The sequence below is a fragment of the Panthera pardus genome, unplaced genomic scaffold (genome assembly GCF_024362965.1).
Source record: "Panthera pardus isolate Hobbes unplaced genomic scaffold, ASM2436296v1 HiC_scaffold_21, whole genome shotgun sequence".
Lineage (NCBI taxonomy): Eukaryota > Metazoa > Chordata > Mammalia > Carnivora > Felidae > Panthera > Panthera pardus.
Window position 1 is genome coordinate 53,276,489 of NW_026526777.1, and position 16,394 is coordinate 53,292,882.

General features: G+C 37.6%; 1 protein-coding gene across 1 annotated transcript in view; it reads left to right on the forward strand.

Annotated features, from left to right (window-relative positions):
• The window catches only part of SLC9C2 (solute carrier family 9 member C2 (putative)), an 84,320-nt gene that overhangs the window by 39,972 nt on the left and 27,954 nt on the right, over positions 1–16,394 (forward strand). The window contains exons 14-18 of the mRNA XM_053909275.1: positions 6,564–6,661; positions 7,756–7,875; positions 9,064–9,262; positions 9,741–9,929; positions 13,680–13,829. Coding sequence (XP_053765250.1) covers positions 6,564–6,661; positions 7,756–7,875; positions 9,064–9,262; positions 9,741–9,929; positions 13,680–13,829 — 756 coding nt within the window. The remainder of the gene's footprint in view (positions 1–6,563; positions 6,662–7,755; positions 7,876–9,063; positions 9,263–9,740; positions 9,930–13,679; positions 13,830–16,394) is intronic.

Here is a 16,394-nt window from a genome sequence, read left to right on the forward strand (position 1 = left end):
AGTAGTTGTTAAAATTTGTTTGATTTATAGACGTTAAAAATAACAATAAATGTCTTAGGCTTTAAGTTCAAGTCACAAATTTTATTATCCTGTTCTACGTCTTGTAATTTTTGACCGTTCACTTTTGAGGGGACTTTGAACAATGTTTGGTGCTATTTACATACCTATTTAACTAAATATCTTCAAATATTTAAAACTGCTCTTATAAACTTAATGTATTTGAGTTTCTTTTATATAAAGTTCTCTTAAGTGCTTATTTGACTCTTATAAATTTAATAAATTAAAATACATCTAGTGAGCCAAAAATTCTCTTGAAATATTTAAGATTTAAGTTTTAAATGGTTTAATATAAGGAAGATTATATCTTTAAATTTATATATTATTATGTTATGTATTATTTATATTTAAAGTAAGGAAGATTACTAGGTAAAATCAAGTTTAAATCAACTTATCAAATTGCACATTTTAAATTGGGGTTATATTCTAATAAGACACATTTTATTCACTATTGCAAGCACACAAAAACATATACATATATACATATACATATAAGCCAAGTCTATCTTTCTTATTTGTATTTTAAAACTTATTATTATGAAGAATTTCTAACATATACAGAAGTAGATATAATAGTGTAATGAATCCCTATGTACCCATGACCCAGCCTTAAAAACCAACATGAGAAACCTTGCCCCACCTGCAATCTCATTCACTACCCCACCTTCCGTATCATTTTGAAACAAATCCCAGATATTATATTATTTCATCTGTAAATATTTCAATTACAGATCTCTAAGTTTCAAAGTCTTTTAAAAAACATAGCAAAATATTAGTATTATACCTAGAAATTAATAATAACATCAAACATTGAGTGAGTGATCAAATTTCCAACTCTCATTAATATGATCAATGTGTATTTTCACAGTTCACATTTTTAAATTGAATTCCAGTACAGTTCCCACGTTGTAATTAATGGATAAGTCCTTTAAGTCTCTTTTTTTTTTTTTTTTTTTTTTTTAACGTTTTATTTATTTTTGAGACAGGGAGAGACAGAGCATGAACGGGGAGGGTCAGAGAGAGAGGGAGACACAGAATCTGAAACAGGCTCCAGGTTCTGAGCAGTCAGCACAGAGCCCGACGTGGGGCTCGAACCCACGGACAGTGAGATCGTGACCTGAGCCGAAGTCGGACGCTTAACCGACTGAGCCACCCAGGCGCCCCTAAGTCTCTTTTAATCTATAAATTCCTTCTCTTATTTTTTTCTGTTGAAGAACATACTTCTCCTTAATGCAAAAAAATTGATACCGTATTTTCCTTCTTTTAAACAATTCTTTTTTTCTTCTTTTAAACATTTCTGAACTTAATTTAAAATATTCCCAGAGTTTGAAAATTTCTTATCAGAAGCAGTAGAGTATGGTCATAAATTTTTGATAGAGCCTCCTATTAAGAGGTGGTGCCTATATCCCTCCTCTTCCCCCCCCCCCCCCATTGAATTTGAGCTGTTCTTGTGACCTGTTTTGACCAAAAGTATGTCAGAAGTGACTTTGGGAATGTTCTGGAGCCTAGGATTTGAGAAGATTTACAGCTTCCACCTTCTACTTTGAATACTGCCCTGAGATTATCATGTGAGCTGAAGAATGAGAGGCTGCATAAAAGTAAACTGAGGCACACAGCCAAGAGTCAGTACCCTACTACCAGACTTGTAAATAAATGTTAATTTAAAAGGGTGGGGGCAATAGACTCAAACTCTCAATGGTAGGAGATGCAAAGAATTGTGACCATATTTTTGTTTGTTTTTTCTTGTATGCTTCCCCCAACCAAGTTTTATTGAGTAATAATTGGCATACATTGCTGTATAAGTTTAATGCATAGAGTTGTGATGGTTTGATTTACATATATTGTGAAAAGATTACCACGATGGGTTTAGCTAACATCCATCTTCTCATATAATTGTAAGAAAAAGAAGAAAAGGAGAAAAGGAAAAAAGAATTAGGGTATAACCATATTTAATGTACTACACTGTGCTCACTGGCCACAAATATTCATATGCCTCCTATAAACAAAATACACTCATCCTTTTCTAAGACACACCCCCCTGCACCCCCTATACCAAGCTTCATCTTATTATGGCATTAGATTCAAAGTCTAGTATCTCATGATCTGCATTTGGTCTAGGTATGCTGAGGTTCCTTAGTTGTATCTCCTTAAGTATTATTCCTCTTGATCTAGAGACCTATGAACTAAGAAACACGTTATCTGTCCCCCACCCCCTCTCCATTTAGTGCTGATCAACAGACACTTCTGTTCAAGAAGGGGAAGAACAGGAAGTACTGATTAATCACTGGTCCATGGCAATTATGAAATCCCACTGGGCATAGGAACCAGTGCACCTCATTCTTTACATTTCCATAGAAAATAATCTATGTTTGTAACTGACTGGCCTTCTCAGTCTGATTTCTGTCAGTAGAAACTTGGGAGGTTTCTATTCATCTAGAATAGTTTCTGTCTCTTTTCGTCCAACCTGGTACAATTTACTTAAAAACTTGTGTATTTTCAATCAATCTGATTATAGTCCACTCCACTCCACAATTCCTTTTCAGATAGGCCATATGTCATAAGAGTTGGAGAAAGCCTTTGGTCTGCTTGAGAAGATAGACTGAGTACCAACTTTTAGTCTTTCAGTGGTCTTAACAAAGAGTCTTTGATCTTGATTTGATCTGGAACCTGAGGCCATATTTTACTGTCAGCACACTAGATTTGATCTTTACTTTTAGATCTTTTGCCAGCTGAAAAGACTGCAATGAGAAACAAATTTAGTTTTCAACCTGGCAAATCGTGGAGTCTTTTTGCTAATTTCTGCTGCAGATTGAATTGTTTCTCTTTGCTTTCCCTAGCTCTTCCCATACTTTATCATAAGTAGGTTTAAAAGTTGATAGTTTTAGGGGTGCCTGGGTTAGCTCAGTGCGTTGAATGTCTGACTCTTGATTTGGGCTCAGGTCACGATCCCAGGGTTGTGGGATTGAGCCCTGCGTCAGGCTCTGCACTGAGGGTCGAGCCAGCTTAAGATTCTTTCTCTCTTCCTCTGCCCCTCTCCTCTGCTCATACTCTCTCTCTCTCTCTCTCTCTCTTTCTCTCAAATAATAAAAAAAAATTTAAAAATTTAAAAGTTGATAGTTTTAATATTTCTAGAATGTTAGAAGTCTAGAAATGTTCTTAGCAGCCAGATTCATAAGTTATTTGGGCTCATTTTCCACCTTCGCAGTGTCCTCAGGTGACAGTATTGCCCATTGTGGTGCCTCTTGGTAGCACAGCTTCCTCCCTCCCACCTCCAATACCAGTTTTTGTACTGTTCTCTCACTCTACTCACCCCCAAGTCCTAAAGCTAATGTTTTAGCCTTTGTTATGTAGGCTTTGAATAATTGGTACTGGCTTCTGTTTTGGCTAGCCTTTGCTGTATATCAAAATGCCCCCGAACTTACTGGCTTAAAACAATGATTTATTATTTCTCACAGTTCTGTGGGTTGGCAATCTGGATGATTCTGTCATTGATCTTGGCTGGGAGCACTCATGTGTCTGTGGTCATCTCATAGTTCAGTGGGGTTGTGAATGTCCTCATTCACCAATTTGGCAGTTGATGCTGTTTGCCTTTCAGAGCACTTTGGTGGTCTTCCATATGGCCTTCTTTCTATCTTGCAGTAGAGTGGACTGGGCTTCTTCACAGCATGGTGGTCTCTGGGTTCCAACAGGGTGAGCGGAGAAGCTGCAAGGCCTCTAAATCCTGTGTTTTGGAACTTGAATATCATCATTTTTACTCCCATTCTATTAGTTAAAGCAAATCACAAAGCTAGCCAGAGTCAATGAGTGAAGAAGTGGACTCCATCTCTTAGGAGAAGCAGTAGCGTCAGTTGCAAAGGGGCATGGACACAGGAAGGCATGGATACGTTGGGGCTGTTTCTATAATGACCTACCACATTTACTTTTTTAAGCCAACAATCCCATGTAGTAGCCCACTCCATGTTGTCCTTTAATGGCTTTCCTGAGAGTGCCCTCTAGCGGCATTCCTCCCTGTTTTTGTGACCCCTTTCCTTTTTGGTCTCTTTCATGAGCTCCTCTCTTTCTTTTTATCTCTTTAATGTTTTCCTCAGAGCATGATTAATGTTTAATGTTTTCCTCAGAACAGCTAACTCTGTCCATCATTCTTCCCTTGTAATCTCTCCTTCTTTTTCCTTAGCTACGCTCATTTCAATGCTATCCACAGATGTTCCTCAAATCTATATTCTTCCTTCCCAAACTCTCACCACCATCTCTTTATACTCATAAGTTCAACTGTGGCTAGACATTTCCTAGACATATCGCTGGCACCTAAATCCACATTGAACTCATCTCAAACTGGCTCTTGTATTCCTAGTCTCAGTGAACGGGCTCATTACCTTATGTGATCACTCAGGTCAGTCCTCTTTCTCTCTCCCTCTCCAAGCTCTATCATTCTTACCTTCTAAATATTTGTCAAATATGCCCCTTTCCATTCTTGTGTCTATTAATTTAGGAAATTATAACCTCTTTCCTGAATAATAAGCTTCAACTGATCTCTCTACCTCCAATTTTTCTGCGGTCAAATCACGGGGATTTATCCAAAAGACAAATAGGACTATACCACCTTCCTGCTTAAAACCCTACAATGGCTCATCAGGTCCCACAGCATTTTCCTAAGTGAGTTCCAAAAAACATTTGCTCTGATCCACAGAATGTTGATAGGAACTGCATAACAACAACAACAAAAAGTTTCCATGCTCAAATTTGTTTGGGAAATTTCTCCAGGATAGATCATATGTTGGGTCACAAAGCAAGCCTTACCAAATCTAAGAAGATTGAAATTATGTCAAGTATATTTCCTTTATATCATTATAAAGTTGGTATAAAACTAGAAATCAATGGTATAAAATAGTATAAATGGTATAAAACTAGAAATCAATAACAGGAAGAAAACTGAAAAATTCACAAAAATATGGAAATTAGATAACACATTCCTGAAAAACCAGTGGGTCAAAGAAGAAATCAAAAGGGAAATCAGAAAATATCTTGAGACAAATGAAAATGAAAACACAACATAGCAAACCTTATAGGATGCAGCAAAAGCAGCTCTAAGAGGGAAATTTATAGTGATAGATGCCTACATTAAGAAAAAAGAAAGATCTCAAATAACCTAACTTTACACATCAGGAAAAGAAGAATTTGTTCTTTGGGCCCATTTTCATAAAGTTAGTAGGAAGAAGGAAATAATAAATATTTAAGCAGAAATAAATGAAATAGGACAAGAAAGACAACAGAAAAAAAATCAATGAAACTGAGAGTTGTTTTTTTTTTTGTTTTGTTTTGTTTTGTTTTTAAGATAAGCAACCTCACTGTAGTTTTGATTTTAGCCATTCATAACTCCTGTATATTCCAGCAACCTCACTCAGGGTATATGTCAGAAGGAAATGATAATAGGATCTCAAAGAGCTCTCTGGGCTCTCATGTTTCTTTCAGCATTATTTACAATAGCCAAGACATGAAAACAACCTAAGTGTCCATTGATGGATGAATAAAGAAAATGTTTATGTATCTATCTATTATCTATTTATCTATATCTAATGGAATATTATTCAATCATAGAACAGAAGGAAATCCTGCCATTTGTGAACATATGAATGGACCTTGAAGGCATTATGCTATGTAAAATAGACAGAGAAAGACAAATAGTATATGATTTCACTTGTGTGTGGAATCTGGAAAAAAAAAAAAAAAAAAAAAAGCCAAACTCATAGAAACAGAGTGAAATGGTGGTTTCCAGGGCTGGAAGGTGGGGGAAATGAAGGAGGTGTTAAAATGTACACACTTTCAGTTATAAGATGAATAAGTTTTGGGGCTCTAATATACAGGATGGTGACTATACAATTCTGTATTACATACTTGAAAGTTGCTAAGAGAGTGGATCTTACATCACACACAGTCACACACACACAAATTGTAATTATGTGAGGGATGAATGTGTTAACTAATCTTATTGTGGTAAACATTTTCTGCAATATGTATGCATGTGTCAAATCATTACATTGTGCACCTTAAACTTATACAATATGTGTCAATTATATTGCAATAAACCTGGCAAAAAGGGGAAAAAAAGAACACAATTCACTTTTCTCTCCTTGTAGTTCCTTAAGAGGTTGAGATGATTAGTTAACCTTTGAATTAATACTTTGTACTATCCTGCTGTAGAAAGATGACACTGTGATACTATTTATACTACTGAGGAAAACTCTTTGAGTTGTGTAGATTTTGAGTTTCTGAAGCTAGGAAACTTTGTATCTTTTATTACATCCAGGATATTACTTTGCAAAAAATGAATATTTAGTAAATATTTAAATTGAATGGAATTTATTTCCTGCTACAGGAGATTTTTGCTAAAAGTATATTTTTCTATAATGAATGTAATAATAATAGTGACGGCTATGTAAAGGTCAAGTAGAGTATATTACCATTATGTTTTGGTCCTTTGTAATATTTATTTAAAATTGTATGTTTAGAGTAGCTTTGAAAAACAGTGTAATGATGGAACCCTCAGTGTAGAGGCAGCCCGGATATTGATCGGTGCAACCAAAAGCTATTGCCCCATCCAAGGAAAGTAAGTATAATATTTCTTAAATTGTTATTTCCAAAATCCAATGGGTATATGGATAAATAAAATTTAAAAGCTGAGAGTTAAATGTCCAGGTTGATCAATTTATCTCACCTATCCTCATCTATCTGTCCATCCATCTATCTATCCATCCCCTTATTCTACTTGTTTACCTTTTTTTCCCCTGAAGGTTAATAACTTTGGTGACATTAGGAGATTCTGGAAGAAGTGTAATTAGATAAGAGACTAGGGGAGCCATAAATGGAACTTATGTAGTTTCAGATACTATTATGATTATCCCATCTTTCTATCATATTTGCTAAGTTACTGGGTAGGGTAGGTAGGGAAGCCTGGAGCCTGTCATTAGGCTGCTTTCTCAGGTGGAGCAAGTCTTGAAGGAACTGACCCCACTGATGGAGTTAAATCTAGTGGGAAAAACTCAGGTGCCTGAGAGATATGTCAATATCTGGTCACAGTCCTGGTACAAATTAGCTAATGGATGATCTAAGACAAAGCTTGTGGGGGCAACAACGATAGGAAATTCTGTCTGGGTGATAGTTAACATTTCAGGAGTCTGGTAACCTATCTGGGAGATCTAACATCAGTTCCTAAAGTTTGGAAAGGGTAGAGCCTTCAGGGCCTTGGGGAGGCTTGGGTTAGGCAAGGCATGACAAAGGAGGGCTTGATTCTAGACCCCAAAAAATTGGTCTGGAGAAGCTTTAATTATGTGCTACCTCAAGCCAAGCATGGTTCAATGAACAGAGGCAGGAAGAGTTTCCTGTACCGTGACCATGAGTGGGTAGGTGGATGGATACAGAGGCTCAGGATGGTGCATTTAAAAAAATATTTTTAAGTTTATTTATTTATTTTGAGAGAGAGGGAGAGCACAAGCAGGGGAGGGGCAGAGAGAGAGGGAGACAGAGAATCCCAAGCAGGTTCTACACTGCCAGCCCAGAGCCCCACATGGGGCTCGAACTCACAAACCATGAGATCATGACCTGAGCCAAAATCAACAGTTGGGTGCTTAACCAACTGAGCCACCCAGGTACCTCCAGCACTTGACTTTTATTATAACATACGTGTATATTTTTCTCTGTTAGATTCATGAGTATTTACGATGTTTCAACTTACGTAAGAGCTAGAAGTTGGCTTATGAAGTTTAAAAACATGTTAACTTTTTTGGAATATCATAAAGATAAGGCACTTCTTATTCTATATGGGTAAGTATTATAAACCGTAATAGCAATAGACAAAAATATAACCTTTTCTACATTGTCAGCATTGATTACATTGATTTTCCTTATTAAGAAAAATCAACTAATAGTATGGTCAACTCTTATTGATTGAGTGGTGATGGAGCAGAGTTCTTGCTTCTCTTTCCCCACTCTGTTTTGGCAACTTTGCTGATATCTTTATTAGAGAGTAGGTAGAGAGAAGAATAAAAGAATGGTCACATTTGGACTCTTTAAGGGTTAACTGCCATGTCTAAAGGTCATGTTACAAACTGGACTGCTTTCACATCCTTCTGGTATTCTTCTGGGTATAACAGTGATCAGGGGAGAGAAAGAGCAAACTCATGGTCTGTAACTTCCTCTCAGTTTCATCTGTGCCAAGGGGTGGCTCTGTTGATGTCCATTACTAGGAAAAACACAACATGGCCTTAATAATAGCCGTAACCAATTTACCAACAATAGCTGTAACCAAACAGTCACAAGATACAGATTTCACTGAACTTGTGTAAAGTTTTCCCTTTAGTATATAAGTTGTGAACTTACATACTTTTTAGAGCAGGAAGACAGGTTTTTCTACTAACGAAAGATGTCAACATGAGAAATGCCAGAAATATTAATGCTACTAAATTTTAAGTGGGCATTGACATACATTTCATAACAAATTCTGATGATTAAAAAATTTTTTTTCCATTAAGTTTGAAGAGAAATATAAGAAATTCAAATCCTAAGGTCTTGACATATATCCAGGTAACCTATTTTTCTTGGGCTCTACTTAGGATGGATTGAAAAAAACAAAAACAAAATGACATTATAATTACTGAATAAAATATTTTTTCCTGTTCTTATTTTAAATGATGCTGATGTTTTTCTCTAAATTTATTTGTTTCTTGCTTTTGATGTCTGAATCTTTGCCTTGTTTCCTATGTACTATTAGCTTTGATTTTAAAAAATCCTCCCCATCCTGATATAAATTAGTAAGAACTATATTTTTTATCTTTTTCTATTATGATTATTGTGTATAGAAAGTATGCTTTAGGTTTTTGCTTATTTATTTTATGTTTGTGTACTCTTCTTCAAGTTAATGTTAATGATTTGTTAAAACAAATGTTGAACTTCAGATCTTAATTGTTATATTTTTAAAGTGATCTAACATTGTATTTGGTCTCTTTTTTTCAGAAATAATAAATTTCTGCTTTTTGTATATCACATTGTATTTTCAGAAGAATTTGAATATGCAGGACATGTTATAACATTAATATACATTTATCCCATGATAGTGCATCTATGGCCAATGGCAAGAGAGTTAAATGTGTCAGCACTTATGTCAATAAACTACTATTTTGTATTTTTATATATATTTCAATCAGCACTGAAGGTACTGTTTAAAATAGAAATGTATCCAATAAAAAGAATAATTCAGATATTTTTAATCTATTTTTGTCATATGCAAAAAATAAATAAGGGGATAAACCCAACTTGGTTTGCTAGGTCCTTGTCATAAGATAAGAACCATTTTTTAGGATAAATGCTTCAAAGATCATTTGTCAGCACCAGTGTTTTCATACTTTATTATTAATAGTATTGCAAAAACTCTGTTTACTGCTGTTTTTAACTGCTTGTTTTTGGCACTTCAACTTCATTATAGATTATATTTTGAATCAAATTATAATTTCTGATGTTGGAGATTAAAAATAATTTTTCTGAAATTCTAAATGAATAACTTAAAACTCAACTTTTGGAATGTAACTCACTTGTAGTTGAGGATTTAACTGTTAATGTCAAAGATCCATCACTGTATACATCACTGTATAGGTGCTATGAAATAACATACGTTCTCTTTGTTTTCCAAATAGATAATAATTTTGAAAAGGAAATATTTTCGTGAATATTGGAATACTTTGGACTTTTTTATCATGCTCCTTGGAATCATTGATATCTTTTGTATATACTTTGTCAAATTGAGACAAGACAATTTTGTTCTTATTCAGGTTACAGTAATACTAGGATATTTCAGAATACTTAGGTTTATTCCTCTCATCAAGGTAAAATGTCACATTTCTAAATATTGGGGTTTTTGTCCTACACTGTTTGTTAGATGTGTTAACAAACCTCATTATCTTGAAGGAAACAGAGAAGGAGCTCTCTCTCTTTTTTTTTTTTTAATTTTTTAACGTTTATTTATTTTTGAGACAGAGAGAGACAGAGCATGAACAGGGGAGGGGCAGAGAGAGAGGGAGACACAGAATCTGAAACAGGCTCCAGGCTCTGAGCGGTCAGCACAGAGCCCGACGCGGGGCTTGAACTCACACACCGTGAGATCATGACCTGAGCCAAAGTTGGACGCTTAACCAACCAAGCCACCCAGGCACCCCGAGAAGGAGCTCTCTTTACTTGGAATGCTGTCTCTACAGGTGTCTGTATGGTTCACTTTCTCATCTTCTCACAGAGGCTCCCCTAACCAGTCTGTGTAAAATGGCATCCTGCCTCCCCACCCCAGCCAGCTCTCCACCCCATGTTTCTGATGCTCTTGTACCTGCTTAAGGTTTAGCTTTTCCTCATAGCACTCATTACCTTTGTACTGTATGTTGTGTGTACTCTCCACAAGGTAGGGATCTTCATTTTGGTCACTGATGTAACGTCCGGTTCTAGAATGGTACCTAGCATGTAGTGAGTTCTTAATAGATATTTGTTGAGTGAATGAATGAAAATGGTGGTGCCACTTAAAGCAGGGTGACCCAGAAACAAATTCTCCAAGCTTTAGTAAAATTTGCTCATAGATCCCTAACTGTGCAGAAGCATGAAAGTTATTTTCTCTGCAGCCCATGTCTATATAGCATACCGCCTATGGAATTTGATTTTACTGTGGCCTTCAATCTCTGCAACAGATATTAGTCCTTCTTTCTATGCTTCTGGTTTTGATTCTGAAGGTAGATTTTCAGATTTCCAGTCTCAGCTCCTAAACCTCCCATCTTTCTTTCCAATGGAGTTGTCTTATACAGCTTTTAACTTGGGAGCTTTACCTTTTTATTTTTTAAATGAATTAATTAATTTTGAGAAAGAGAGAACAGGGGAGGAGCAGAGAGAGAGAGAGGGAGAGAGAGAATCCCAAGTAGGCTCTGCACTTTGAGCATAGAGCCGGGCACAGGGCTCGATCCCACAAACCATGAACTCATGACCTGAGCGGAAATCAAGAGTTGGACGCTTAACCGACTGAGCCACCCAGGCACCCCTTAACTTGGGAACTTTAGATGGTTTTGCTTGCCACTGTATTTTTTTTTTTTTTGAGTGGTTGAATTCTTATCCTGTCAAGTGAGTTTACTGGAATGTACTGAAGTTATAAAAGATTAATATTTTTTTCAAAACCTGCTGTAAACCCTGGTGAAAAAGGCATTCATTAATCTCCTCCATGTAGTTCCCATTCTCCAAGAAATTTAGTAGTCCTCTTAAAGACAGAATTGTTTGAATGCTCAGACTTGCACTTGTAGACTTTATTTTCTATTCCTTCCTTGATTCTGTGTCAATGTTACCAAGCCTCGGCGTTCATAAGAGTTATTACACAGAGTTGTATATACAAAAGCTGCTTTAAGTGGTAATTTTGATTATTCGTGATTTTGCTCTATGACTGAGTTTACAGCCAAGTGCCCACCTAAGGTATAACCCCACTGGAACACAGACTATTCTAGAAATCAGGATATGTAGCATGAGGCTAAGTCTTAAAATGGAAGGGAGAGGGGTGGCTGGGTGTGGTTCAGTCAGTTAAGCGTCCAACTTCAACTTAGGTTATGATCTCATGGTTCCTGAGTTCAGGGCCCGTGTCGGGCTCTGTGCTGACAGCTCGGAGCCTGGAGCCTGCTTCAGATTCTGTGTCTCCCTCTCTCTCTGTCCTTCCCCTGTTCACACTCTGTCTCACTCTCTCAAAAATAAAATAAATATTAAAAAAAATTTTTTTAATGGAAGGGAGAAGTTTCCTTATGTCATCCATTTTTATACAGTGACTGTATGCAGATGAAGGTAAAACAATCACCGTGGAAGTAATACTTTGTGGAAATGTCTCTCTGAGGGAAGTAAAGATTTAAAGATGTGTTATTGTACAAGTCAAATCTATTCAGAGTATGAACCAGTTGCTGCTTCTGTCCAGCACACTTGACAAATCTCAATGAAGTATATTTAAGGAATTAATATAATCAGGATCAACTTTTTCTCTTGAGCACTTACTATGTTCCAGGAAGTGTGCAAAGAACTGTACGTACGTGATCTAATTAAACGATTGCAATAACTCCGTGAAGTAGGTGTTACCACTATATAAAGTCAGGTGCTCTAATAGCCAGTCCTCAGCACAATGTGGCTTTCAAAAGAAACCTGTATTGGAAGGCTTGGAAGAATGATGGAGATTTTTACTTTAAATCCTGTTAGGAACAGCTCATGGGGGGATTAGTGCATCACAGAATGAAACTTAGTAAAAATCCTCTTCTATCTCTCCCTCTGCCCAAAGTTACACAACTATCAGAGTGGCTAAAAGTCTCTTCTTTCTCTGCTCTTATAATTCCTTTGCTATGATGTTCTTTTCTTCTTCTCATGTTCCTCCTTTGTTACTTGGTTCCTCACCATCTGCCCTGCAGTCTGATGTGACTCTCTCTGTAATTGACTGCATTCTTTTATTTTTTTAAGTTTGTTTATTTTTGAGAGAGAGCACGCAAGTCGGGAGGAACAGAGAGGGAGAGAGTGAGAATCTGAAGCAGGCTCCAGGCTCTGAGCTTTCAGCACAGAACCTGACGTGGGGCTCGAGCTCACGAACCACGAGATCATGATCTGAGCCGAAGTTGTGCGCTCAACGGACTGAGCCCTCCAGGCACCCCTTGACTGCGTTGGTTTTTGAGGAGCAGCTCAGTTGGACTTTGGGTACTTAAGTATTATTATCCTCATCTTACAGATGAGGAGACTGAGTCCTCAAGGTTGCAAGTAACTTGCTGAAGGTCACAGGGCTAATGAATAGTAGAGCCGGTCCTTGAGCCTAGGAAGGTTTATATTTAAAACCCCATTCTGTTCAGGGCACTTGGGTGGCTCACTCGGTTAAGCCTCTGACTTCGGCTCAGGTCACGATCTCATAGTCTGTGAGTTCAAGCCCTGTGTCAGGCTCTGTGCTGACAGCTTAGAGCCTGGAGCCTGCTTCGGATTCTGTGTCTCCCTCTCTCTCTGCCCCTCCCCGACTCATGCTCTGTCTCTCTCTCTCTCAGAAATCAATAAACATTAAAAACAAAACAAAACAAAAAACGCATTCTGTTCAATCACCACACTCTCTTGTTTCAGCTTAGGATTTGAGAAATTTAGAGCTGAGAAGTATCTTTAATACCCACTGTTCCTTATCTTGCAAGTTAAGAAACTGAGGGGCAGAGGGATGATTGATTTAGTCGGTGACTATCATGCAGGTTAGGAGACCGCTTGTCCCCTGAAATCTGGGGGTGTGGAGAATGGGGGGTAAAGGCAGTGGTGAGGACTTCCCTCACCAGGTATGCATTGACCTTTCATTCCTTTGAAGAGTGGCTCTTAAACTTGAGTGCGCATAGATAGACTCACCTGGAGAACTGGTTAGGACAGATTTCTGAGCCCAGCCCCGGAGTTTCTGGTTCAGAGGGTCTAGAGGAAGACCTGAGAATTTGCATTTCTGACAAGACTCTGGGTAGTGCCCGCTGCTCCCTCAGATGACACTTTGAGAATGCCCACCGTGGAGGGTGCTTTTCCTCATCAAATGTTCAGGCTTTTTTTTTTTTTTTTTTTTCTCTTCACTGTTCCAGATAATAATACCACTACTGATAAATATTGTCGATGTCCAGATCAAAAAGCGCCTCCACTTGATGTATAGTATTACAAAAGGTTATGTCAAAAGTCAAGAGGATACCAAATTTTTAATAAAACAAATTTCCAGCCGAGAATCAATATATCAGGTGAGAGACAAGCCCTGGTCACTTGGGAAAACAGTCGTTTGGGTGTATGTCTTTTAACACTACTTCTGAATGTATTTAAATTTTTTTTTAGCTTATTTATTTTTTGAGAGAGAGAGGGAGCTGAGGAGGGCAGAGGGAGAGAGAGAATCTCAAGCAGGCTCCACACTGACAGTGTAGAGCCCAATGCAGGGCTCGAACTCACAAGCCTTGAGATCATGACCTGAGCCAAAATCAAGAGTCAGAAGCTTAACCGACTGAGCCACCGGGGTGCTCCTACTTCTATAAGTGTTTGACCCAATGGATAAATTGTAGCAAGTAAAGGGCCATTCGATGGTTTATTACATTATCCGAGGTGCTGAGGTGCCACAGAGAACAGTCTTTGCTCTTTACCTTTCAGGTATCTTTATCAAGCTCATTTATGATCTTCATAGAAGACAATCTATCTCTTTGTTTTTATTTTCTGAATGCAGACTTGAGATCCGTCTGTCTTTGTAACCCTCTCTAAAAGGTAGGGCAAGTTGGAAAAGGCTTCCTGCAGGAATCAAAACTCGAATGAGCCTTCAAAGAAAGGGTAGGTCTAAAGTGGGGAGGAAGAGAGAGGGCAAGAGAACAAAGATTTGACAGTGAAAGCTGGAAATGCTGGTGCCGAGAAGTGGCCGAGTTGTGGTATGTATGTAGGTATGTAATTGTTCAAGACCTTCCTTATTTGCAGGCAGTGTGACGTAAGTACCAAGTGGGAGACGAGGACGTAAGCATACTAGGTACTTGAAGATGCAGTGAATCACCTGCTAACTAGGTTCCCTCATGCCAGGCCGTCTGTCCCAGGCCCCTCTGCAATTCAGTAGAGTAATGTTCCTAAAGGACTATTTCAAGTTTCATATGTGACTTTCTGCTTTAAGAGTATTCAGTGGCTCTGCATGGCCCGAAGGGTAAGGTCTTTGAACCGAAATATGTATGTGTGTGTGTGTGTGTGTGTATATATATATATATGTACATGGGTGTGGGTGTGGGTGTGGGTGTAGAGAAGAGGGAACACAGAAAAGATGGTAAAAAATCATCATGCATAATTTTACAACTTGAAAATAATAAAATGTTAGAAATACAAGTATCCCTCCCTGAGCCCCACTTCCCAGAGACAGCCCTGTATTAACCGTTCTCGTGTTAATTCCTCTACTGCTTGCCACGATAATTTTAATAATATGACATGTATTTAACTCTTGATTCATTATCTCTAAACAGACTTTATTGACTCTCTGCCATGAAGTATAAGGAGATTAAGACATTGCTTTAGCCTTTTATTTTTCTCCCTGTCTTAAATTTTGGAGCCATTATTTTTACATAGAAAAGGTTTATAACATTTACATTCTATTCTGTAAGTATAATTAAGTCTTCATTCTTTTCAAGAAATGACTCCATACATGGAAAACCAAAAAAACAACCTTTACTTTGTTATGATTATGTATAAATATTATTCACTGTAGAAACTACCATTGGATTCAACCCATAACAAAGGAAATATGATCAATATCATTAAACATCTACTACTTAAAAGACACTCTTTTGAGTGAAACAGTCAAATGGTTAATTAAAAAAATTTTTTTAAACTATCTTCCTCTTTTCTTTTGCTTATGGATTCCTTAGCCACTCTTTCTGGAGTCCCATGCGAGCCTCCTTTTTGCTTTCCTTTCATCATGCTAGATTATGCCCATAAGTAATTTTTTCCATAGGTGATGTATGGGCTTCAGTGTGCAAAAATCTTTGTATCTTGCTCTTAGAATTATGGACTCCAAAGCTATTTTCTTGAAGATATCGCCATCCGTCTTTAGCATTGCTGGTACAAGTCTGACTTTACTTGTGCTTTTGTAGGTGACTTTTTTCTCTTCGTTTAGAGGCTTCTGGGATTTTCTCCTTGGAGTTCTGAAATTTCACCAGAATGTGTCTAGATGTAATTAAAAAAAAAAGTTATTGAGGTGCCTGGCTGCTGGCTCAGTCAGAAGAGCACGTGACTCTTGATCTCGGGGTTGTGAGTTGGAGCCCCATGTTGGGTGTAGAGATCACTTAAAATGTTTTTAAAGTAAAAAAATAAAAATAAATGTAAAAACGTGATCCCACACAGCACTTGGTGGAGTTTTCATAATTAGAAGATTGCCATCTTCCTTCCATCACCTCTTTGATTGTTCCCTCCCCTGTTTCTATTTTCTCCTTCAGCAACCTTAATTTATTTATTTAAAAGATTAATTTAATTTTTTTTTCTTTTTCGAAAGAGAGAGTGTGAGCAGGGAGAGGAGCAGAAGGAGAGAAAGGGAATCTCAAGCAGGCTCCATCCTCAGCGTGGAGCCCTACACCAGGCTCGATCCCACAACCTTGGGGTCATGACCTGAGCTGAAATCAAGAGTCAGACGTTCAACCGACTGAGCCACCCAGGCGCCCAGCACCCTTTTAAACACAGTTTTGAATTTCTGGATTTAGTCCTTGTTTCATGTTTTCTCATAACTTCCTACTCTTTCCTCTTTGCAGTGAGAACCCCCCACCCAGCTTGATTTTCCATGTTCCGAATTTAGTCTG